The sequence below is a fragment of the Rissa tridactyla genome, chromosome 3, assembly GCF_028500815.1.
Source record: "Rissa tridactyla isolate bRisTri1 chromosome 3, bRisTri1.patW.cur.20221130, whole genome shotgun sequence".
In the NCBI taxonomy this organism is placed as follows: domain Eukaryota; kingdom Metazoa; phylum Chordata; class Aves; order Charadriiformes; family Laridae; genus Rissa; species Rissa tridactyla.
Window position 1 is genome coordinate 111,332,536 of NC_071468.1, and position 22,211 is coordinate 111,354,746.

At 35.8% G+C, this 22,211-nt stretch overlaps 1 protein-coding gene across 3 annotated transcripts in view; it reads right to left on the reverse strand.

Annotated features, from left to right (window-relative positions):
* ROCK2 (Rho associated coiled-coil containing protein kinase 2) overlaps nucleotides 1–22,211 on the reverse strand; it is a 100,464-nt gene that overhangs the window by 8,925 nt on the left and 69,328 nt on the right. For 2 of the 3 annotated variants that reach the window (XM_054194204.1, XM_054194203.1), the window contains exons 6-27: nucleotides 19,549–19,693; nucleotides 17,374–17,512; nucleotides 15,590–15,681; nucleotides 14,685–14,844; nucleotides 14,019–14,082; nucleotides 12,177–12,256; nucleotides 11,765–11,813; nucleotides 10,879–11,014; nucleotides 10,673–10,764; nucleotides 10,198–10,444; nucleotides 9,769–9,875; nucleotides 8,957–9,116; nucleotides 7,711–7,871; nucleotides 7,116–7,300; nucleotides 5,832–5,901; nucleotides 5,182–5,285; nucleotides 4,842–5,028; nucleotides 4,402–4,495; nucleotides 4,181–4,275; nucleotides 3,366–3,545; nucleotides 2,968–3,136; nucleotides 2,397–2,573 (exon numbers count right to left, since the gene is read on the reverse strand). In XM_054194204.1, the coding sequence (XP_054050179.1) occupies nucleotides 2,397–2,573; nucleotides 2,968–3,136; nucleotides 3,366–3,545; nucleotides 4,181–4,275; nucleotides 4,402–4,495; nucleotides 4,842–5,028; nucleotides 5,182–5,285; nucleotides 5,832–5,901; nucleotides 7,116–7,300; nucleotides 7,711–7,871; nucleotides 8,957–9,116; nucleotides 9,769–9,875; nucleotides 10,198–10,444; nucleotides 10,673–10,764; nucleotides 10,879–11,014; nucleotides 11,765–11,813; nucleotides 12,177–12,256; nucleotides 14,019–14,082; nucleotides 14,685–14,844; nucleotides 15,590–15,681; nucleotides 17,374–17,512; nucleotides 19,549–19,693 (2,893 nt within the window). The remainder of the gene's footprint in view (nucleotides 1–2,396; nucleotides 2,574–2,967; nucleotides 3,137–3,365; nucleotides 3,546–4,180; nucleotides 4,276–4,401; nucleotides 4,496–4,841; nucleotides 5,029–5,181; nucleotides 5,286–5,831; nucleotides 5,902–7,115; nucleotides 7,301–7,710; nucleotides 7,872–8,956; nucleotides 9,117–9,768; nucleotides 9,876–10,197; nucleotides 10,445–10,672; nucleotides 10,765–10,878; nucleotides 11,015–11,764; nucleotides 11,814–12,176; nucleotides 12,257–14,018; nucleotides 14,083–14,684; nucleotides 14,845–15,589; nucleotides 15,682–17,373; nucleotides 17,513–19,548; nucleotides 19,694–22,211) is intronic. The other variant, XM_054194205.1, reaches the window with a different exon arrangement.

The following is a 22,211-nucleotide window of genomic DNA, read 5'->3' on the forward strand; positions in this document are numbered from 1 at the left end:
ATGAGAACATGAACTACATGGTCTTGCAAAGTAAATGTTCAGGAATAAATTAAATCATGTATTCCTGAATACAGCCAATAATCAACAATGCCATCACAAAAAAGTAGTAGGCATGAGGAAGAATGGGAAGAGCAAACTTGCAATTATAGCACACGCATTCCCTTTAGTAATTTTTCAAGACTTAAAATGCTTATGTCTATCAATCTTTACCTTTTAAAACAGCATCTGAAGATATTAGTGCAGACCACACGACATCCAGTTCAAGACCAAAAAAAAGCAAGCTACCACCACCAATAACCTATATCCTCTATACGCCAGGTAAAATTTCAGAAGTTTAGTATTCTAATTCATATTTTTTACTCTGTCAATTTTTCTTTTTTCTAGTTATGCCTAAATCTCCCAGGCTTTCTAATCTAAAATAAGTCATTTTTGACTAATCCTTAGGCCTTGCCTAAAATTCACCTGCCCCTTCACATACTTGCAATATTTTAAATTACACTGGCACGTTAGTCAGATTGCGTTTATCAACAGTATTAAAAGCTCAGCTGCTGTTTGCCATACACATTTCAGTCGTAACCAAAAGCTCACCAGGATCGCGCTTGCCTAGCGCTTGCTAACACATAGTATCTCATAGCCTTTGATCCTATTTTTATAGCTGTGCTTAATACAAGCATTTCTTTCCCCTATGTTTTATTGAGAGGAACTACTCAATTGCAATATTATTTCTCTAATGAGTTTCCCACCCTGGCAGACAATCTCCACTGATGCTGAGGAACCTCCACGTCAAAAATACTGAAGGCCTTAATTATTAACAAACACAAAACCATGAAAGGAGCATAAACATGCTCCAAAATCGCAAAAGCTATTTTCTTTCTCATCAGAGGGCATCTGCAGGCTCCTGCCCATGTTTAACATAGCATAACAAATAGTTAATAGATGTTCACAGAATTCTCATTTTGTCCGGAGACCTGAAGCAAGGTTATTTATTCAGATACGCGCTGTCTTCAAAGTTTACTGCTCTATAAGCATTACTGTTGCTGACACAGTTTAATGTACATACCAAGTACACGAAGTCGTTCTGTAACGTATATTTTGCCTCATACCTGCCACTTTAAATTGTTCCTTTCAACTACACCTGATACAAAGGGTAGCGAGCATAATGCTAATGTAAAAAAAATCCTTCCCCACATCCAGGAAACGTGTAGTTTCTTAATGGTATGAAAAAATATGCATTAATATTGTTCCTATTTTTCTCTGTAATCTCTAATACTGTCACATGAAACCGGACAAAATGAGAATTTTGGTTACATTTCTTCATTTCTAGTGTCCATTCTGTAGCAACAGATCAGAGAAAGGCCAGAATATTCCAAAATTTTCACAGTACATGCTTATAAGTACTAGGAGGGAAAACAACAACAAAACACAACCGTTGTACCTCAAATCTGTTGTAATGATGTCAGAAAAAAGTCCTAGCTTAGATATGATTTTTACTTTAGAACAAAACAAAACCATGCAGATACCACAACAGCAGCTAACAAGAAAAGAATTATGTATGCACTTAATGATTCTTTTATTAGAAGCCTCATAGCAAAAACCACAGAATGAGGAAAACAGAGGAAATGCGCTATTCTTTAGGCTAGTTTGATGAAGGAATGTCAATATTCCAGAACAAGTTTTGCCTTCAGTGGAAAGGTATTCACACTTTAAAGGAACCTCAAGTGAAATACAGAAATTTGAATGTAATTAAAAAACCCACCCCTGACATTAACACTAAACAGAAGTTTTGTTCAACACAGTGTATGTGTAGTCATATAAAATGACTATAGAATTAGTACAACAAAGCTCTGTTTTACCAGAGCCATATGATCTTATTATATGCTTTACGTATCTGGAAAAATGAATAAATTTTGCTTGCCTTACCACACAAGAATCAAACGTAAGATTCGAAATAAGGCAAAATAATGTAATACTTGGAAGAGTACATTTCTACGAGCAAGTAAGGTACATTTAGATGGTGAGGAGTTAGATGTCTCTACGCTTCACTTAAACACAAAGATGTGACTTTTTGGTATCCAGTATCTTCGGGTCATAGAGACAGCTGCAGATACTGGGTAGAGGCTGCCTTGAAAACAAGGCCATAAGGCTCATTTATTCAATACTTTAATACAAACAGTGGTTGTATAAATGGCAGCAAGCATCTGTAACGTAAACATTTAGAGAAAACAGGCCAGTTATTTGTTCATGCAAACTTTTTTCACGTCTTTGAGAGCAACGTTCACTGACACTGCAGTGTGTCTACTGCCAGATTTGTTTTTTAATAATGTATTAATAGTGTTAGTTTTGAAACAGAGAAAAGGACACAGTAAGAACAAAACCAGAGTTCTCGGGGATGTCACCTGTGCTATCAACTTCTGTAGGGCTGTGGGAACAAGACAAAGGTTCTTCCTCTGAGTCAGAATCAGAATCGAGAAGCATGCGAGAACTGGAAGGCTTAGTGGCAATACTGACAGAGGTAGAAGAGTGCTGGTAGGTAAAAGACATGGATTCCATAGTGTGGGACTGAGTGATATGGACTAAACATAAAGCATAAAGGAGGAAAAAAGTAGAAAAGAAGTCAAAATAGAATGTCTAAGAAGAGACAGTATTAGTTTTACATTTCATCATGTAACACGGTAATTGCAAAGTAACCACCACAATAAAGTGGAAAAAATACTTAGTTTTTTAATAGGGTACAAAAGAATTTTTAAAAGAAATTTCTATAAATAAATGGAAGATGAAATGTGCTTATGGACAGATTAAGTTAGTAGGTGGATAGTGATCACTATTCAAAGCATTAATAAGATGGTAGAAACACCTGAAGATGAAAAGCCACAGAACCATCAGGTGGTTAACTTAATCCTTCAGCTTCTACGGTAAAACACTGATATAAACCCAATTAATGCAGATATATTAATAAAATTAACATACCAGGGAAGCCATCATCTGCTTCAGCATCTCCAGGTCCACTGCCTATGCTACTGTTGTCTAGACCAATGTGTAATGACTGTAGCTGTGAACGAAGCTGTTCAATGTCACTGTCTTTGCTGTCCAGAGTCATCTGGAGTTCAATCCGTATCTGACTCTCTTCTGCTATTTGCTGTATGGATAAATGACAAGATTTCCTGTTATCACAATACTCGGTTACTCAGAAAAAACATAAATAGAAAATTACACAGACTTCTCAGTCAATCTTTCTCTCTAAACACTATGTATTTCTTTTCGTCATGGGAAATTGAGGAATAGAGACTGTTTACACTACCTTAAAGCCTGTATCAACTCAATGAGAATTACGGAAATCAATGTTTATATTCGCAAAATGATCTTACCGCCTGCATTTCATTTATTTCCTTCTGATATTTGATCATCATTTGGGTTAACTTTTCTCGTTCAGACTTCAGTTCCATATGCAGTTTCCTATTTTCCTTTTCCTTCCGCCGTACATCAGTGTCAGCTCCACGTTTGACTGGACCCTTCCGATTCATGATCTCCGCGAGTTTATTCACAGCCTTCCCGCGGGGAAGAAAAAAAATGACAAAACCCACACCAATAAATACACAAAGTTATATCATGAAGAAATAGTGTCTTCTCTACTACTTTTAATCTAACTGTAAACCAAGACTCGTGCATATCTGGTACTATAAAGTTGCTTTAATTCAATGTATTACTCAAAACTGAAAAGAAGGTAATGATGCCATTTTCACTTTAAACAAGTGTTTGCTTTGAACACTTCTATCATTTAAATTTTCTCTTCGGTTTCCATTAGCTAGTCCCAAAATGTACCTTTAGATTAAAATGCCACTTCTTCTAAAAATAATCAGAAATACACTGTTTTATGGAACTTATAGAATATAAATCAAGATGGAAACCAGTAAAATATGAGTTCATTTGACTGAAAGGAAAATTTTTGCTGGTGGACTCATCTGGATTAGGAGTTCTTCTATAATAAATCATGAGGATGCAGTTTCACTACACTGAAAGCCCAACTTAATAGAAGCAAAAAAAAAAAAAAATTTTGTTTTGGGGCAAAAAAGAACAGAGTGTTAACAGTATATATAGATAGTTTAACACAGAGAGTTTCCTATTAAAAATTATTTGATTCATGAATACTATTCTCTTCATTCATTTAGATACATTTGCTTACCTGGGTTTTCAATGTTCTTTCATTCAACAACTGTTTCTCAAATTGTGCTTTAATATTTCCTACATTTGCTTCTTCTTCTTTTAGCTTTGTAATTTCTGGAGCAAGGTAATAAAAACAAACAAAAAAAAAAATCTATGAACGCTCATTACAAAAGAAAATGGTACTATTGAAGAACAAAACTGGTTTCAAATTATATTACGTTTGGTTCAGAGAATACATACGTTCTTGTACTTCCTTCAGTTTATTGTTTAGTTCTTCTTTCTCGTTAGCAAGATTAGCCACATCACTAGTTAGTGTCCTGTTTGCTTCCTCCAACTACAAAACAAAAAGTACATGCGACTATTTAAGAAAACACACTTGGCATATGAAAGCATTAGAGGACAGAAGGAAATGCTCCAGGCTGATACCAGGGTAAGGATAAGAGGACTAGCTGTAAGAGGGGTAAGGGCACAGAAGAAAGAACGATCAGAGATATGCATGGAAGAAACATGATAAGAGATTTTTTTTTTTTATTTCATTCATAGAAAATAAGTACTTTTAAAATGTCAGATATACTTGTATATCCTATCTTAGTATGCTAAATAACAATAGATAACTCAAACTGCAAATAAAACTCAAACCCGTGTAAACCACTATCAAAATTACGATTCATATTACTCACAGAGGCTATGGTGGCATCTTTCTCAGTCAGCTCCTGTTTATGCCTAGCCATCATCTCTTTAATCTCCAGCTCTTTCATAATCTTCTCTTTTTCCAAATCGGAGTACTGTTCTTCAGCGATGGAACGTGCAAGTTGTTCCGAATCTGCTTTTGTCAAAGTAATCTCTAGCTGAGCAGCCAAGGAATCTCTGCAAATTATTGATACATACTGTTAACTCTATTAACTTAATAAATCAGAGGTTATGACAGGGAGGAAGTAAAAAAAACAAAAACCCAAAATAAAACCCCAAGACAAACAACAAAATGTCTTCCTAATCAGTAGTACGACTAGTAAAATCTACCTCTCATCCTGTAACTCTTGTATCTTTTGCTGCATTTCTTTACAAAGTTTGGTCTTTTCCTCACATTCTTCTTTAAGTTCTCGAACTTGCGTCTTGTACAGAGTCTAAAATTTGAAGTTGGATAGAAAAGGACGTGACTTGCATATTCCAGCTTGAAGGTACACAAAAAATGATACACGATAACACTGTATGCAATTCTTTAATCACACATTTAATTAGAATATAATTGTGCAATGTCTTCTCTAAATTTAATAAAAGATCATACCCAAATATGTTTTCGTTGTTTTACTTTTTTGTTATTTATTTTTTGTGAATGGATAGGTGTATGATAAACATTTTATGTTTGTAGACATACTGTTAAAGAGACTCTCAATGTGAATATCCCTATTAGACAGAAAATCAGAAGTATCAGAAACAAGAAAAAAAAATCAGTAATTTATTTTTTTTTACTATTTTAGATCTTTGTCAGAGGGAGGGAGGTAGAATTTTGATTTTAACAAGGCTGCAGACGAGACTGAAGACAGACACAAGAAAAAGGATTAGCTTTAGGTTATAGCTGTGAAACGCCTGATGGCTGAGGAGGAAGAAGAAAAGCTAACATTCTACTTAGTAAACATATTAGTATAAAAATAAAGAAGCATAAAACATACTGAGAAATACTGTTCAGCTTCAAGCTGGTCTTGAAGCTCTTTCATTTGTCCATCTGCATCTTGACGTTCCCTAGAAAGGAATAACATACTTTAAAAGATATGAAGATATTCCAAACCAATAAATAGAAAAGACAGCGTACACGCTCTTAAGATCTTCAGTCATTTTCCTGACCAAAGTATGGTCAGCAATTAAAGTTGAGGCTTCCTCTGGGTACCTGGTCTCTTTTTCACTTGTACAGCTGAGAAAAATGCACTAATAAGAAGTCTGTTTAAACACGCTGACTACAACAGTGTCACATAATTTAACCAGTAAGGGACACTGATAAAACAAACAGCCACCGACAGAATCTTATTTCCATGTAAAACGTCACTGATCTGACGGGTTGTTTTGGGTCTCGTTTGTTAAAGCTCAGTCTGTGAAAACACGTCTGTATGCTTTGACACGCATCATTTCTTGAATTCATCTGTTATTAAAACAACTCAGAAAGTCAATTAGTCAATCCGTAACAAAGAACAGTAATAATGTAGCAGAAAAGGTTTCTGCCAGCGTTTCACATTACAGCAACCGTCACACGTAGCTGCCTTCCAGGTGAATAACTGCATCTCGCTGAGAGAAAAGGTGAAGCACAAGGAGATAAACCATCAGAAGGCATAAAGGGGCTAAGAACGAGATTCATCTGATGTATGTGCTAAACCGCCTTTTCATTCACATGAATTCTCTTTATGTTAAAAAATTATTTATTTATTTATTATCAGGTGCGAATATTGCTTGTAAGACCTTGAAGAACTGCTGGGATTTAACACAACTCTTGAAGGCACAACAGATGTGTTTAAACATCTGTAGTAGCGGATATTTTCCAATGGTTGCACTTCACAGCTCTGTATTAGTATTCATTTCCAACTCTAATAAGCTGTCCTGGACTAATAATGCCATTAAGTTTCCTCTTCGTTGAAGTGTTAGATCATTAAAAAAAAAATAAATAAATTCCCAGACTGTTTATTAAATAGGTGTTTCTCTGAAGTCCTCACACTCTTTGCTTTTAAGATGGGTTTTTTTAAGACACTCAGGGTAACAAAATTATTTTACTACAAATCTGCTGAATCACTAGGGTAATCACTCAGCTATAGTCACTGTAAATTATTTTAAAATACAGTTAAGTTTTGCACTGTAGAATAGCACATTCTGTGCAGCAAATTTTAAAAATTAATATTGCTCTCAGCTTTTGCCAAAAAATAATTACAAATCAGTAACATTACTAAAAAATAAAGAGCAACTTTGCATACTTGCGGAGCTCGTTATTTTGTTTTTCCAGGCTTAACTTGATTTCCTGAAGATGGTTATTCTCCTGTTTTAACTGCTTCTCTGACATTTTCAGGGTGTTGACCTGCTGCGTTTGCATCTTGAGGTCATTTTGAGTGAGACAGCGCTTTTGTGTTTCTTGCTCTATTTTTAATGTCAGGTTTTTTACCTGAAAAATAAACAGAAATCTGTGAATTTTACAGACTTACACAGGAAAGCAACATTTAAACAGTGTCTGTTAATGATTTTCTCTGCACTTTTGTACAACACGCTCCCGTCTTTTCATAAGTCAAAGCTGTCTCCTGAATACAGGCATTAGTACACAATAAATAAGCTAGTTTTTTCATGTGAATCTCACAGCATTTTACATTCCAGAATCAGTAACTCTGAAATGTTCCAGAAAAATGAAACCACACGACACAAAACAGACTTTTTAAAGCTCCAAATGCAGAGAAGGAAAAAGTTGCTGCCATTTTCATTCACAAATACATTCATTCCTAAATACAGCTATAGCAGGGAAAATATTACGACATTGAAAACAAGGTTCCACTCAAGACTCCTTTTGTCATTGTTCCTTACATCTTCATTTAGGATATCCTTTTGCCGAAGGAGCTCATTGATTTTCTGTTGTGATTGTTTGAGATCACAGTCCAACATGGAGCGCTGCTTTTCAGCTTCTAACAACCGATTTTCTACTTTTTGCTTCAAAGCCCTCTCTTCCAAAAGTTTCTTTTCCATTTCTGTGAAGTAAGAGATGTAAGATGTCAGTCAGCATAAGCCAGCAGATTTTGGAGGGTGAGGGGAGGAGGAGGAGGACGTATATCCCCTATTAACAATAACCAACATGTTTATCCTTTTAACAATGAAGAGAAAGATTGCCGAAAAGTGATTCATTAAAATTTTCACAGTAAACCCACACCCAGAGGAAGCTTTTGCAAGCATTCCTGACCGACAGCTATTTCCTACTTTTGAGCTTCAAGATAACTTCCAGTTTATCTGCAACACATCTGAGATGGATAAAAAGGGTGGATTTTTAAAAATATTCCATCTAAGTGCATTGAAGTGTTGCTTTGACTATGGTAATTTGGAATCATATAAAATGTAGCTGTTTGGGAGCCTGATACACCAAGTGATTCAGCCGTTATCACAGAATCATTTGTGCTTCTTTTGAACATCTGCATGCTCAAAATTTTTTGTGCGAACGCTTTGCAATTGGAAGGATAGGATCTGTAGGTAGCTTTTTAAGGAGCTGCAATAAACATAAGCCATTTAATTAAAAATTAAGAGCCATCTTCTGTATTTGTTTGGTAATTATCCCTCTCTCCAAGAGATTTCAGTTGTCATGACATGCAGCAGAATATGCACGGTGACTATGGAAGCGTAGCAAAGACTTTGCCATTTCTAACTCTATCTGGTCTACGTATTTAAATTGTTAAGTTGCTGACATATATTTTACTTAGGAAGAACAAAAAGGTATGAGTATATGGCGTAAGAACACAGATAAGCTCTCAACAAAAATGTTTCAAGCAATTTTAATTTAAGGAAATTTAAGAAAAATTAATTCAGAATACACTGGCACAGAAATGAATTAGTGCTGTGTGCAATGGAGAACCTGTTGTACTCCGAGAATAAACCAGTACGTCTTTAACCTGGCAAAGCAAGGATAAAGGGCCTATGACTGATTTTTAAGGCACGAATGCTATTTAAAAAGAACAGGGGAACAAAGGAAAAAAGCCTACACTCAGGCTTCCACTAGCATCAAAAGATTACATGATCTACTTTGTATAATTTACACTTAAGTCCAACTGTGATGTTAAATACATACCTTTCATGGCTTCAGATTTTGCTTCCTCTATAGATTCATAGATCTTATTTTTGTCTGCTAATCTTGCTTTTGTGGCTTTATGTTCAGCTTCTTCTTGTTCAAGGTTCTGCTGCATAACTTTGAATTTATACGTCATATCTATTTCCATGTTGCTCTTTTCCTGTTAAAGAAAAAATGACATTGAAATAAAACATTAGACACACCAGGTTAAAGACAAAATTTCAGACAACAGTAACATGCTGCTTGGAAGTGTGCTGACAGTAGAAGAGAGCGCTCAGATTCTAAGGAGCTAACCCAGAACTCATTTCTACAAATGTTTTTCTATGGATGGCAAAGAGCTCCAAAAATGCACAATGACATCCCCCGTTGTAAACAATTACAGAATTCCTGCCTTGGCAACCAACATTCTGTAATAAGAGTGGCTCAAAGATTAAGTTTATTGAAGAATTTTGTCAATACTTTTGTTTCAATGACAAATTTGAAAAAACAATATTAGAAGCTTTTTTATTTTTGGCAATATTCAGAGTTTAAAAAAAAAACAACAGATGAAATGAACTGTTACTACTGCACTGTTAAGCTACACACTGGAGTACATTATTATGTACTTTAGAAGTATAACATATTATGATCATAAGAGAAATGATGTCCTTTTTTCACCAACAATAAACAAAAAAATAAAAGAAAAAGAATAAACACTGAAAACAAGGCTGACTTTTTGCATAGATTTTCTCTCCACGTGTCAAGTAATAAAAGTGCAAATTTAAAAGTTCTGTAAGAATGTAACACCAACGTTCCCTTAGAAGTGCTGTTACCTTTTCTAAATCTGTAATTTTCTCCTGCAATTGTCTCTTCTCCATTTCCAGTTTGGCTAATGCACTCTTTCCATTTTTTACTTCTTCCTCGAGGCTAGATATTCGACCTAAAAATGACCAGAACATCAATGAGGCTGGGCAGTATGTGAAAAAACAATGTACTTTATCTACTTAGAGATAACGTTTTTCAGATATAACAGCTTCTGACTATTAACAACATCTCCCCTTGGGGTGATTTTAAAAGTTAACAATAACATTTTACAAATGTTATCAACATTTTCTCTTAAATGAGCGTCCACACTAACATAAGATTGTTTAGAATAGCACATTAATCTAGTCACAATCTGAAGCTCAAATAATACCACCCAAACCTATTTTTTATTTCTAAAACAAGAAGGAAGCTTAACTTCAGAAGATGTGCAGGAGTACCTTGTAAATCACTGATAATCTCTGATCCATGACTTCGATCTCTCCTTTCTGATTCTAGAGCTGACTGAAGATTGAGAAAGTCCTTCTCCAGTTTGAGTTTCGCGTTCTCTAGCAGGCAGTTCTTATCTTGTAGCTCTCTATTATTAGCTTCCAGCTGCTGGATTTGCTTCGTGCTTTCCGTCTGGTTCTTCCTTAACCTGGCTGCAGTATCTGACTCTGACCGCAGCAAAGAATTGGCTTCATCCAACTAAAGATTGATAAAAACATACTTCAGAAACAATTAAAATATAACAACTACCATTTCTGCTACAGAATACTAGATTTTATGGATTAAAGAAATAGAAAGGAGTGTATTTTAAGATTATTTTTGAACACCAAAACATGACAAGAAAGAACAGCTTTTAAACTTTAAAAAAAAAATGTCTGTACTTCAAACAGCTATTATTTTAAAATATACACAATAAAGTTGGCATGCCTGTCTTTGTAGTTGATTGATTTTCTCATTGGATATTTGAGAGTTCTGATTCCTCTTTTTTAGATCTTCAAGCTGGTCTTTCAAACTGTTAACTACAACAAAAACAATTCAACATTGTTAATCACTGTCATGAAAAAGCATCAATTTGAACTAGAATTCATTTATTTTATCTTTTAAAAACCCACTTCAAGCATGGTTCAACATACCCTCGTTTTCCAAATTGCGTTTCTTATCTGCCTCATGTTCTGCTTTTCTCTGGTACTCTGTATTCTTATGCTGAAGAAGAGCCTTCTCTCTTTCTAACTGTCTGACTGCAGACTCTACATTCTTCCTTGAAGTTATCTGGATATATTTTAAAAAAAAAAACCACCAGTTAGTACATATGGAAGAGTGGTATTCTTTAAATGATAAAAAGACAGCTCACGCACTCAGTTTAGTTTGTAATGGAGAAAGGCACAGTCCATTTGCCTGCTGCAAACACGGCATATCAGAACACATGGTCAAACCCAACCCAGGACAGGGCTGGCTACGGCCAGGAGCTTTTACAACTTAAAGACCGATTGTTTGGATTTGACGAATCTGGTAAACCTGCCCAGCAGCCACTCCAGAAGCGCAGAAACATATATGTGATGTAAGGGCTTGACATGCGCCTGGATGAGCAATAAATTAAGTCGTACACATCCACTAAAGAGATGACAAATTTGTAGTAGCACTAAGGCGCACAGTGGGGCAAGAAATAGGGTCCTTTTAACTGACACTGTTTGCACAATGCAAAGAATGACCTTCCTCTTCTAACATTACTCTCACGTCTTCCATTTAAAGTCGTATATGGGATATTTATACCATGCTGTCCTCCAAATTAAAAACACAGTAAAAAACGAGTTCTGGAAACAAACGCATAGTTGTAGGAAAGGAAATCACGATGAAAATATTTTAGCAGTGACAACAATTTTGTGCTTGTGAATATCAAGAAATCAACCGGTATTTCTTGCTATAAATACACAGCTACTCAAAAGTAATTTGCTGTTATTCTAAGGAAAAAAGCCGCACACAAATGTTACTAATTCCAATAAGAAATAATTACGGACGTACCTCTTCATCTAGCTCTTTCACTATCTTCTCTAAACGAGTATTAGTAGACCTGAAGAAATTTGAAAAATATTTTTAAACCCAGCTGATTATACAGAAATTAGAATGTTTGGAATTGTTTCATTAATGTTACGTAAGATACTCCATTTTCAGCAATCACATGAAACTTCAAGGACTGGGGAAATCACTCAAACAACAGAGAGATTCTTATGGAGAGTTAAGGAAAAAAACAGCAACGCAAAGCCCAAATAAAACAGCAGTCACAAGAACAGCAAGAATTAAGCCAGCAATTTACAGCGAGGTCTGCTTGCAGAGTTGGGAATCCCTGAAGTGGATTAAAATGCTTTTACGCATTCAAAACCAAAAGATATAATAAAACTTTATAAACATACCAAACACATCAAAACAGTCTCACCTGTACTTCTGTTCTAGTTCATCTTTGGCTTGTAATTCGTTACTGAGCTGTTCTTCTAGCTTGCTTAGTTTTTTCTGAAACTGTAAAATGTCAAAAAAGCATGGCCCACATATAAAAATGCTATCACATAAACCAAGGGTAATTCAATTAAATGACAAAAAAAGGGAAAGCGAGGAAAACAAATTCAACCTTCCACTGTATTATTTTAAAACCATCACAAGAAGGTGACATCTTTACAAAGTATTCATCCTGATAATTTTAAAGACACAGATCCATAGCAACGAAATTTGCTGCACGCTACGTTAAATCTAACCATTGCAGAATCACGTGCCATTGACTGTGAGTCAGAAAATTTCTATAAAATATTGTTACTGGCCCTTTGCTGTACGCTTTCTCCGTAGACAGAGACTTTCCACTGCAGCAGAATTTTTGTGATAGTCTTTTCTAAATAACATTAAAAAATAAAAAGGGAGGCACACGACCAAATTGGACAATATTCAGAGACTATTACTAAGCATGCTCAATGACCTCACATAAAGAAGAATTTCTTGGTCTAACACGTATAGAAGCTAACGAACACTTTTCAGGTTAAGGAATGCTTTGTTTTGCTTACTAAAATATTAAAAAGTAATTGCGAGTCAAGTACCCAAAAATTAATGAAATAAATGATAAATAATAAATTCTGGATTTCCCTTATGTCTTCAGGCTTTCAAATGCATTTTCCACCCTTCCCCCTCCTCCTCTACCTCCCCAAACATGAAATGTAAAAATGTGGTTTTCTAAAACACTTTATAATTGCTACAATTAGAAGAATCCCAGAACAGGGACACCGAAAAGGACATCAAAACTGGAGATTCATTGCTTGAGAAAATACAAATAAAAAAAGTTGTCCGAAGCGAAATGCAAAATTTTACCAACTACATCTACTATCACAACATAAACTAAATACCACAAATGTGAAGCTATGTATTTTAAACAACAGTATCATTTCTTTTTAAAAGGGAAGCTCTAAAACTACTATTCATCTATTCAGTAACAACAGGAAGGAATGAAGTGGAGTCTAATAAACATTTGCACTTAAATTCATGCTGGTCAGTACGTAATGCATTTCCTTTACTTATTTTTTAAACTTTGAAAAGGAGTTGTAAGTTTTAAGAAGTGTTAACAATTACACTATCTACGCTTGAATAATACAAAGTCTGAGTAACATAATGAAGTAAGTACATGAAAGTTCCATAGCATTCTCCTGTCATCTGCAAATTTGAATTCTATTGTCAATCTTCAAAAGCTGGATAAACACGCTCCATACACTCACTCCAACTGAGAGCACGATTTAAACATTCCTTTATCACTGCGGGTGCCAATTCACTTTTCTAAACTCTGAATAAATCAGTCATGAATCACTCAGGCAAGTGTGGAGCCAAAATTCACAATCTTCCCAAGAGTGACGCTGTTTGTGGCAAAAGGAGCCTTACACATTTGTTTTCCAAACAATTCTAGATGCCAAAAGAATTCAAGAAAAAAATCTGTATTCATTCATCCTTATACAATAGTTTCAAAATACAACTGGTTTACTGTTATCAATTTGGTGGATAAACATTTAAGATATTTCACATTCACATAAATCATGTAGGAATTTTTTGATTCCTTTGTAATTCAAATAATATTCTTACCTCGCTGCTGTCCTGTAAATAGAAAATATCATTTTTATTGAGGATCATTAAAAAACAAGAGGCCCCCCACAAAATTTCTTGAAAACTTATTTTACACTTTGTCTTTTCTTAACAGACTTAACAAAATTCGTTAATCATACCAATAATACTTATGAAAAAAGGCACTAACCTCATTTTTACTAGATTGCACAGATTCATTTTCTCTGCAAGACTGAGAGAAGTCACTTAGCAACCTGTCAAAAACAAAAACAAATCCCTCCGGCTCTTATTCAAGTTTTCAACAACTCCGGCAACCTTGCCAATCAACTCATGTTAATCCATTCTCTCAAGTCTTAATTTGCCCTACGCTGTTTTTGGAATGAAGCTTGTTTTACTTCCATGTGAGTGCATCTTTCTGATTTGAATCTTTTCTTATGTGTAACGTATGTTTTCAAATCCATAGCAGTTTGTAATTTTTTGATTAATAAAATTATTTCTTAACCATTCGAGTCCTAGCAAGCTATTATCTTGCGTAAACTTTTTTCTAAAGCTACTAACAAGAAGCCATTTTAGGGCTAAATTACAAATCTATCAGTATTTTAACCCTAAAAGATTTTTTTAAGAAACTGTGTAATTTTGTGCATATAAAAATACTGTGTTTAATCAGATTTATCAAAATAACCAAACTAGTAGCAAATGATATATTCTGCCTAAACTCTGCATTTTGCATCTTCACAAGCGGACAAATTAATATAATGCAATTAATAAATTATGTATCTAGAGAGGAAAAAAAGGACAGGATATAAGAGAAATCTGCAGATGTATTTCTAAAAATGTATATTAAAGTATCACATACAAATTGTCTCTATAGTATGTAAATCCTATAAAAGGCAGCTGGTTTCCCACGAAGGCTTTGGGGATTGGAAAGGTTTCCACGTCTCCCTTGTCGTCCTCAATGTCATCAAAATTACTGCTATCTATATCACTGCTAAGCTCAGGAACAACAGGAGCAGCAGCTATAAAAAGGGGAAAAAAGATCATCTTCACTCCAAGATTCAGCCACTTGCTACATATTGGTATCTCTATAATGTTAAAAAGACTGTAAGTTGTCCTGCTACTTAAATATGTATTAACCATGCAGCAGATCTGTAAGTATTACTGTGAACTTTTTTTTTCCTAGAGAAATCTCTTTTTATATTAGTGGCCTAATGCATAGAATATCTAATGCGCAAAATGTATTTGCTAAGGTAATCACATTTGAGAACAGAACTCTAAATACAATCATCAGTTTAAGAAACTTTAGTAAATATATGACTTTAGAAGTTACGATCGAGCTCATGATCTGAACTGACATACTTTGGTTTTTTGCCTGAAGCTATGAAGTCCACAATGCCTTAAATGATAAGCAGTAAAACTGATACTGTCTTAACCACAGAAGATTAAAACAACAACGAAACCCAAACCAAAATAACAAAAATCACAAAGCAGCAGAACCTAACATGCATGCTTTTTAGTTAAGTCTGAAACATCCAGTTCCGTTGTTCAAAATGGAAATCTATACATTAAAAGCACAATAAAGGTGATGATAATTCCAGTAGGAAAAATGTTTATTTACTAACACTTACTGACAAATGATACATATAGGTTTAAGCAAGATTCTTGACAAATAAAAAATACTTAATTTACACAGCCTGAAGTTTTTTCATTTCTAGTATTGCAAATACTGAATACAAAACAGAACTCTCAAGCTAATTTACTTACTCTCTCGAATGTTGTCCCAGTTCCACTGATCACTCTTGAAGAAAGGGTGATGCTTTATTTCTTCTACCCCATTTCTCCCAAGTCGCACATCCCTAAACACAGCAATTCAATCAAATTCAGATCAGGAAAAATAGCACTTGTTTTTTGTTATTTAAATTCTGAGTTGCTCATAAGCAGCAAAGAAACTTTCAGTGAAGACTGCCTGTGTTAACCGCATTAATGGTCAAATAAAAAAAAATAATTAAAACCACCAACCACTGATCTGTAGCTTCTTATACAAAATGTACTCTGCTTCTTCGCATGCACTCTCCCTGTGACTGCTAAAATGTCCAGAATTTGGAGTCTGCCACGTGGGGAGTAAAGCAAGAAAGAGAGCACTGAGGCAAAAACTCAGAAAAAACTAAAAACACAAACAAACCCCCAACACCCTTGGGGGAAAAAAAACTGCAGAAGTTCCGTGTCTGCCAAACCACATGACAAACCTTAAGACGCAAGTGAAGGAAGGTCTAACTTACTGCACAGAACAGTTATTCAAAGCTGGACTGAAATAAGTATTTTAAGAATTCCACCCTCTGCCCCATAACTAACCCTGACACATCTTTTGCAGACATTTGCAGTGAAATAAGCCTTAGTGCAACAAGAAACTTTTAGTTTGGCCAGAAGAGTCTCTCTTAAAATCTTCTAACAAGAATAGGACATAAAAACAATGCATGAAAAAGAACTAATACATCATAGGGTCAGTGCTTATTCCTTCTTTAAGTGCTTCAGCAGCGACCACGCATACGGAAAGAAGGCATCTGTTTCAAATAAATCTCTCGAGCACTGTATGAAATATAAACAGGAAAGCGGACACACGTAGTGGAAGTACACCTTGCTGCATTTACATTAATAAATTCTGTTCATATTTTCTCTCTACCCGTCAGCTACTAAGGGTGAAAAACTCTGTCAAAGCACATCCTTCCTGAGTAACAGCGACCTTGCTCAACAGAGCAAACAATCTCTCTTTGAATGCAAAAACCATTAGGAGGCAATTTTTTTTCCCTAATCTCTCATTCTATAAAGGCTAGATTGTAGCCAAGTTCAGGAGACCACAGGAAAGCCTAAGAAGGCATCATCAATCCAGAGTTAACTATGGACCTACAGCGTTCTTTTTTTAAATCAGAAAAACTGAAGATGATCTCTTCTTTCTGGAACTAAAGAAACTGTAAGTGTTCAGGTCAAGAACAAGTTTACACAGCTTAATATTAATGTCAATAAACGGCTCAGTTCCACAAAGGGAGACCTCTAGGATCTATTTATAGCCAAAACAATATTCTTGCTGGTTTGTTAGCTGTACTTGTCAATTAATATAACAAAGTGAATGAAAAAAAGTTCAAACATTCTAAGAAAGCTTAAACAAACTCAGTCAATACATGCTTATTTTCATAAAAGTATTTGCTTTCATTTTTTTAAGTAACAGCCGCTTAGACACTGAGCACAACAATTTGGTCCCTGCCTTGGAGCTTACAAATTACTTTCAACCTTACAGGTTTGTTACCGTATTATACACCACAACTGGAAGAATCTGTCTGGCACAAATTGTGTAGTTAACAAGAGCTGTCAGAACTCCTCATAGAAATAATATACAATACCTGGAAAAAACACCCCAAAAGAAAAACTAGACAGCAGGAGATTGTGCTGAAGAGATTTGAACAGAAATCAGGTGAAGTAATGGAAGGAATTAATTTTTACAATGTACGTGTACTAATACCATCCAAAATAATCAGAATAATACATGCACTTACCTATCAGTTAAAAAGGCACAGATAAGGTTCTTTGCATGCTTAGAGATTTCCACATCATCTGGGAAATGTAACGAGTTCTTATGATCCATAATTTTACTGTATGTTCCTACTAGCGAGTCTGCATAAAAAGGAGTATCGCCTGAAAATAAAATAGTAAATTGACTGTGATTTTGAATCATGTTCAAGTCATGTAAGTTGAAAAAGTCAAAAGATATAAAGAAAAGTCTACAAACAGTTATACCTAAAATAGTCTTTTATTTAGAAAAAAAACACTAAAATTGGAATGCAGGGTACAAAATAATGAATAGTACTAAAAATATTCTTTCCCCGGAATGCCTAAACCCTTTTCCATCCTGCATACGACTACCAAAATTTTGCCCTGTGAATTACATCTTTTGTTCTACCTGAAGACTATGACGGTGTTTTCTAATTTACATGGTGGCTGACACCCACATAAATCCCCATCTTTAAGCGCTTCCATGAGTATGACAGACTGAAACTCCTCAAAGATTTGCTAATGCACATTTGTTGGAAAGAATCCACCAAAGCTCTCCAAAGACCGTTCCAGAGGCACACAGGTCTACCCTGCCTGCCCCTGCAGCTGCCTAAGGCAAGTCAGCTCTGAGCAGGAGCCTTCACAGGCTGTTACTGCACTCTTAAACCCATATTAATAACTCTCGTTGACTGATAAATTATATTAGCTTGGGTGCCCATATTAACATGGGCAGGTGGCTTTTAAAATCGTAGACCTTTCTCACCTAAAAGTTTGCAGCACAAGCTTTAGTTGAGTCGATTCTTTGCAAATATCCCTAAGAAAGGTAAAATCGGGACAATGAAAACGCTCCTGCCTCCCTCTTTCCAAATCTTCCCCTTCCCAATTGCTTTCAGTCTCAGAAACAGCTTTGATTTAGACCACACCTCAAAACTGCCCTAAGTCACTGAACTAACGTTAGGCTTCATCTTGTGACCAATATTTCAGCTTTTAGTTAAGCACACAATAAAAAGTAGTACCAGAACAGTAAAAACCAGAACAACAGAACGCTTTCTGCGCTTTCTTTAAAATGTAAAGTTTTAGAAGACCATAGGCAGAATCTGATATGTAAATACAAACAAAAATAGATACTTTCTACCAATGTGTGGCATATGGGGGAATTAAGTAAGACTTCACTTTAAAAAAAATGTTTTCATTAGAAGGATAAAAAAAAGGAAAATCTTCCCTCTCAGACAGAAGAGGGGAAAAAAATATAGAGGCTCTGAGAAAACATTCTGGACAGCTATGTCCAGTATTTTAGTAACTGAAGAATTTTATTTATTGCTAAAATTGTTTCTGAGAGACTATTTATTATGAAACACAGTTTTTGTAAGTCAGAAATGCTTTAATCTTGAAAGACACAGAGATTGTCATAGCATCATATATCCAAATGTCTTTCCTGGCTCAGGACACCAGAAATATCGAATCTGCAATATTCCCAGAACATGCTGATTTGGATTGTTAATAATTATATGCTCAATTCCATCCTTCTATAATCAGTATTTTGCTACCAGACTATAATACTGATCCTTACTGTATTTTAAGATGCAGATGACTCATCTCCTTAACAGACTATATTCTATGTTCGTTGCCATAGCAGTCCAGTGTATTTTACTGGAAAATCCTGACTCAAGCATAAAAGCGAGAATCAAGCCATGCTTCCACAGTCATTTGACCTAACAGAAGCCTTTGCTAATGCTGGGGGGGGAAAAGTGGGAGGGGGTTGTGGGGTGGAAAGAAAAGGAAAAAATGAAGAAAGAAAAAACATGAAGAAGAAGAGAGAAAAATAATGGGGGGCAGTCCTGCCCTTCCCACTCCTTCCCCATCTCTGCATCCCTGAAAACTCAGTACTGCCCCTGAGGTGTCACAAATGTTCACGAGATGGTGAGGTAGCTGACCCCAGTTAAAACTATTCTAAGAATTAGTTTTAAGCTGAGGCGAGTCAGGGAACTAATCACTGAGGAAGCACGCAAACAGCTGCCGCAGCGTAACAGCCAGAGAGAGCAAAGAGAACAGGAATGAAGCAACAGCATCAGCCAAAAGTCAGAAGCTGCGAGACAGTGAGGTACAACCAGCCCCCTTGCAGCTAAAGGCACAGTAAAGGCTGAACGATAATCTCATTAGCAGAAGAAATCACTACTTACCAACCAGCATCTCAAAAAGGAAAACTCCTACAGACCACCAGTCACATTCCCGTCCATAATAACCATCACCCCCTTGCGATTTCAAAACCTCGGGCGATATGTAGTCAGGGGTTCCCACGGCTGTATCGCAGCGCACCATGCCTGTCTGTGCAACAGTGAGAATTCCAACAGCTCAGTTAAAAGTTTAGTCTTTAAACAATTTGTCTATTAGTAGACCAAAAAAACCCATAAAAAGTACAGACCAAAATATTTGGTTTGAGGAACACGTTTGAAAGACACTGTTTTTTACTCCAGAAGCAATATGGACTGAAATGACAATTCTAGTAAGGTGCTCTCCCCTGCCTGCTCCATAGTGGTTTTTCTTGATCACATCTTTCAAAAATTGTCCAATTTTATTATTTTTACCATTGGTTTCAATATGAAGCTACACACCATATCGGACCGCTCCTTATCTCACTGAATTCAGGGACAAAGTTCAGAATAATTTTGACAAGCTATAAGTTCTAGGCCCTACATAGCAGATACATAACAATTTTGTCTAATTCAGACAATAAATCAAGTTATAGGTAAATTTTTGTAGTCACACCTTGTTTTTTATTTAAAGATAGGAAAAAAAAACAAAAGGAAAAGCTATTTTTAAAGAATACTAAAGCTTTTCTTTTTTAAAAAAGTGATTTTTATTAACATATTAACACAGCTGTATTAACGGAATGATTCTTCATCCTCTTTGCTTCACACCGAGAGACTAAAAAACGCAGGGGCTAAATGACGCAGAAGCATCGTCAGATCTGCCAGCATGCTGCCTCAGACTTGTAAGCCTTGTTTTCTTTAATCAAATTCACTGCATTCATCCAAGAGAGACCAGATGGACAAATAAAATGAAATCCTGGATGAAGTTAGAGAAGTACCAAAAATACACTCACCTTTTATTCTGTCTCTCGACCTGAAATCTTTTCTAACTCATCTTACAAAGTTTTCCGTGCATTTCGCCATTAGCACGAATGGCAATACATATTAACTCTGAATTTTAATACAGAATATTAATAGCAATGACTAAAGTCAAAATACTTATTTAAAAAAAAGGAAGAGAAACATTTTGCTTTGGGAATTGTATTGACATGGAAAAATTAGACACCAAATTACAATATTTCTTTTCACACAAAATATGAACTGCCAAAAGCTTTTATTTACTACTAAACCGGAATCCTGGAAAGTCATGAACTGGCAGACAAAAACCGAAGTGATGACTAAATACTGCAGAGATCTAAGGACTATTTCAGATGTCCTCCTGTCAAACACCTAACCATCTTCTACAACTCTATGCTGAAACTAAAGTCTAAAAGAAGTTTTAACTTCTCGGTTCCAGAACGAAGAGCAGGTTAACTTCTGATTGCTATATTATGAACCAGGTAGCACATAGTTGGATCATCCTGGAATAAGAAAATGAAGGTAACTCTTTTCAGAAAACCTAACGCATTCCTTGAACAAAGAAGAATACAGATGAACACATTTTAACACTCAGAAATAAGCTAAAGCCCAAAGGCTCCAGAAATCTAAAGCTGAGAACGTTCAAAAACGGATCTCGCACGCGGCAGGAACCACTATTTGAAAATCCTGCTTGTAACAGCACTCTGTGCTCAACCCTACAGGTCTTCTCTGCAGCTTAAGCCTCCCTCTGCCTTGAGCACTGGAGGAACGGCTCCAGGCTCCTGTGATTCTGCTGAGCCAGTAGGGCTGTGGCATCTTAATGAGGCCTCCAACACTGGTGCGTGTCTATCTCTTCCTTATCCAAATGCACAATTACAACAAGGGAAAATCTGAGTCCCCACTCAGTGAAGACTGGCTGAAGCCACCTGAATTCCTCTCTGGGTAAGAAGCTTCTTTAAAAACAAAGTCACCGAAACGGTTCTGAAAGATTTCTCTGAAGATCGCAGCTTCAGTCACAGCTTCATCACCTCGACACCAAAGCACTTAATAACACCCCATTTCCTGTTCCTCTATAATTAATGCAGCAAAACAAGAACAAGTTTAATGTTATATGTGTTGATATTTTATGAAATGTTATGCAAACAAAGCAAAGGCTGTGACAGCCCTGCCTGAAATCTGATGGCTGGTATGTAGCAACCAGAAAGCTTCTTTCCAATGACATTACAGATCCTAATGAACTCCAGGTAACAATGCCTTAACTTTTCAGACAAGATGTCAAAGAATTGAACAGTAAAACAAAAAAAATATTTCTACAGTTAAAAGGGCACTGTGTGTTAACATCAGTTTTCAATGGACTGTATCTCTGAAGCATGTGGATTTAGTCGTACTTACTCCCCATAAAACTCTCTACCTTCTGTCTCAGGAACAAATCTGTAAATGCATTCACAGCATCACAGAACAGCTCACGTTGGAAAGGACCTTGAAAGATCATCTGACCCAACCTGTCATGGGAAAGGGAGCCTGGATGAGATTATCTATCACCGTGTCCAATCGCATCTTGAAAACCTGCAGCGATGGGGATTACACTTCCACCTCCCTGGGGAGGCCGTTCCATTATCACCTGAATATAATATTTCCAGATTTCTGTTCCTCTCATTTACACACCAATCCTTTCAAAGAACTTGGGTGTTGCTCTGTATGTATTTTTAAGTACTGGATACTCTTAATACCTGAGT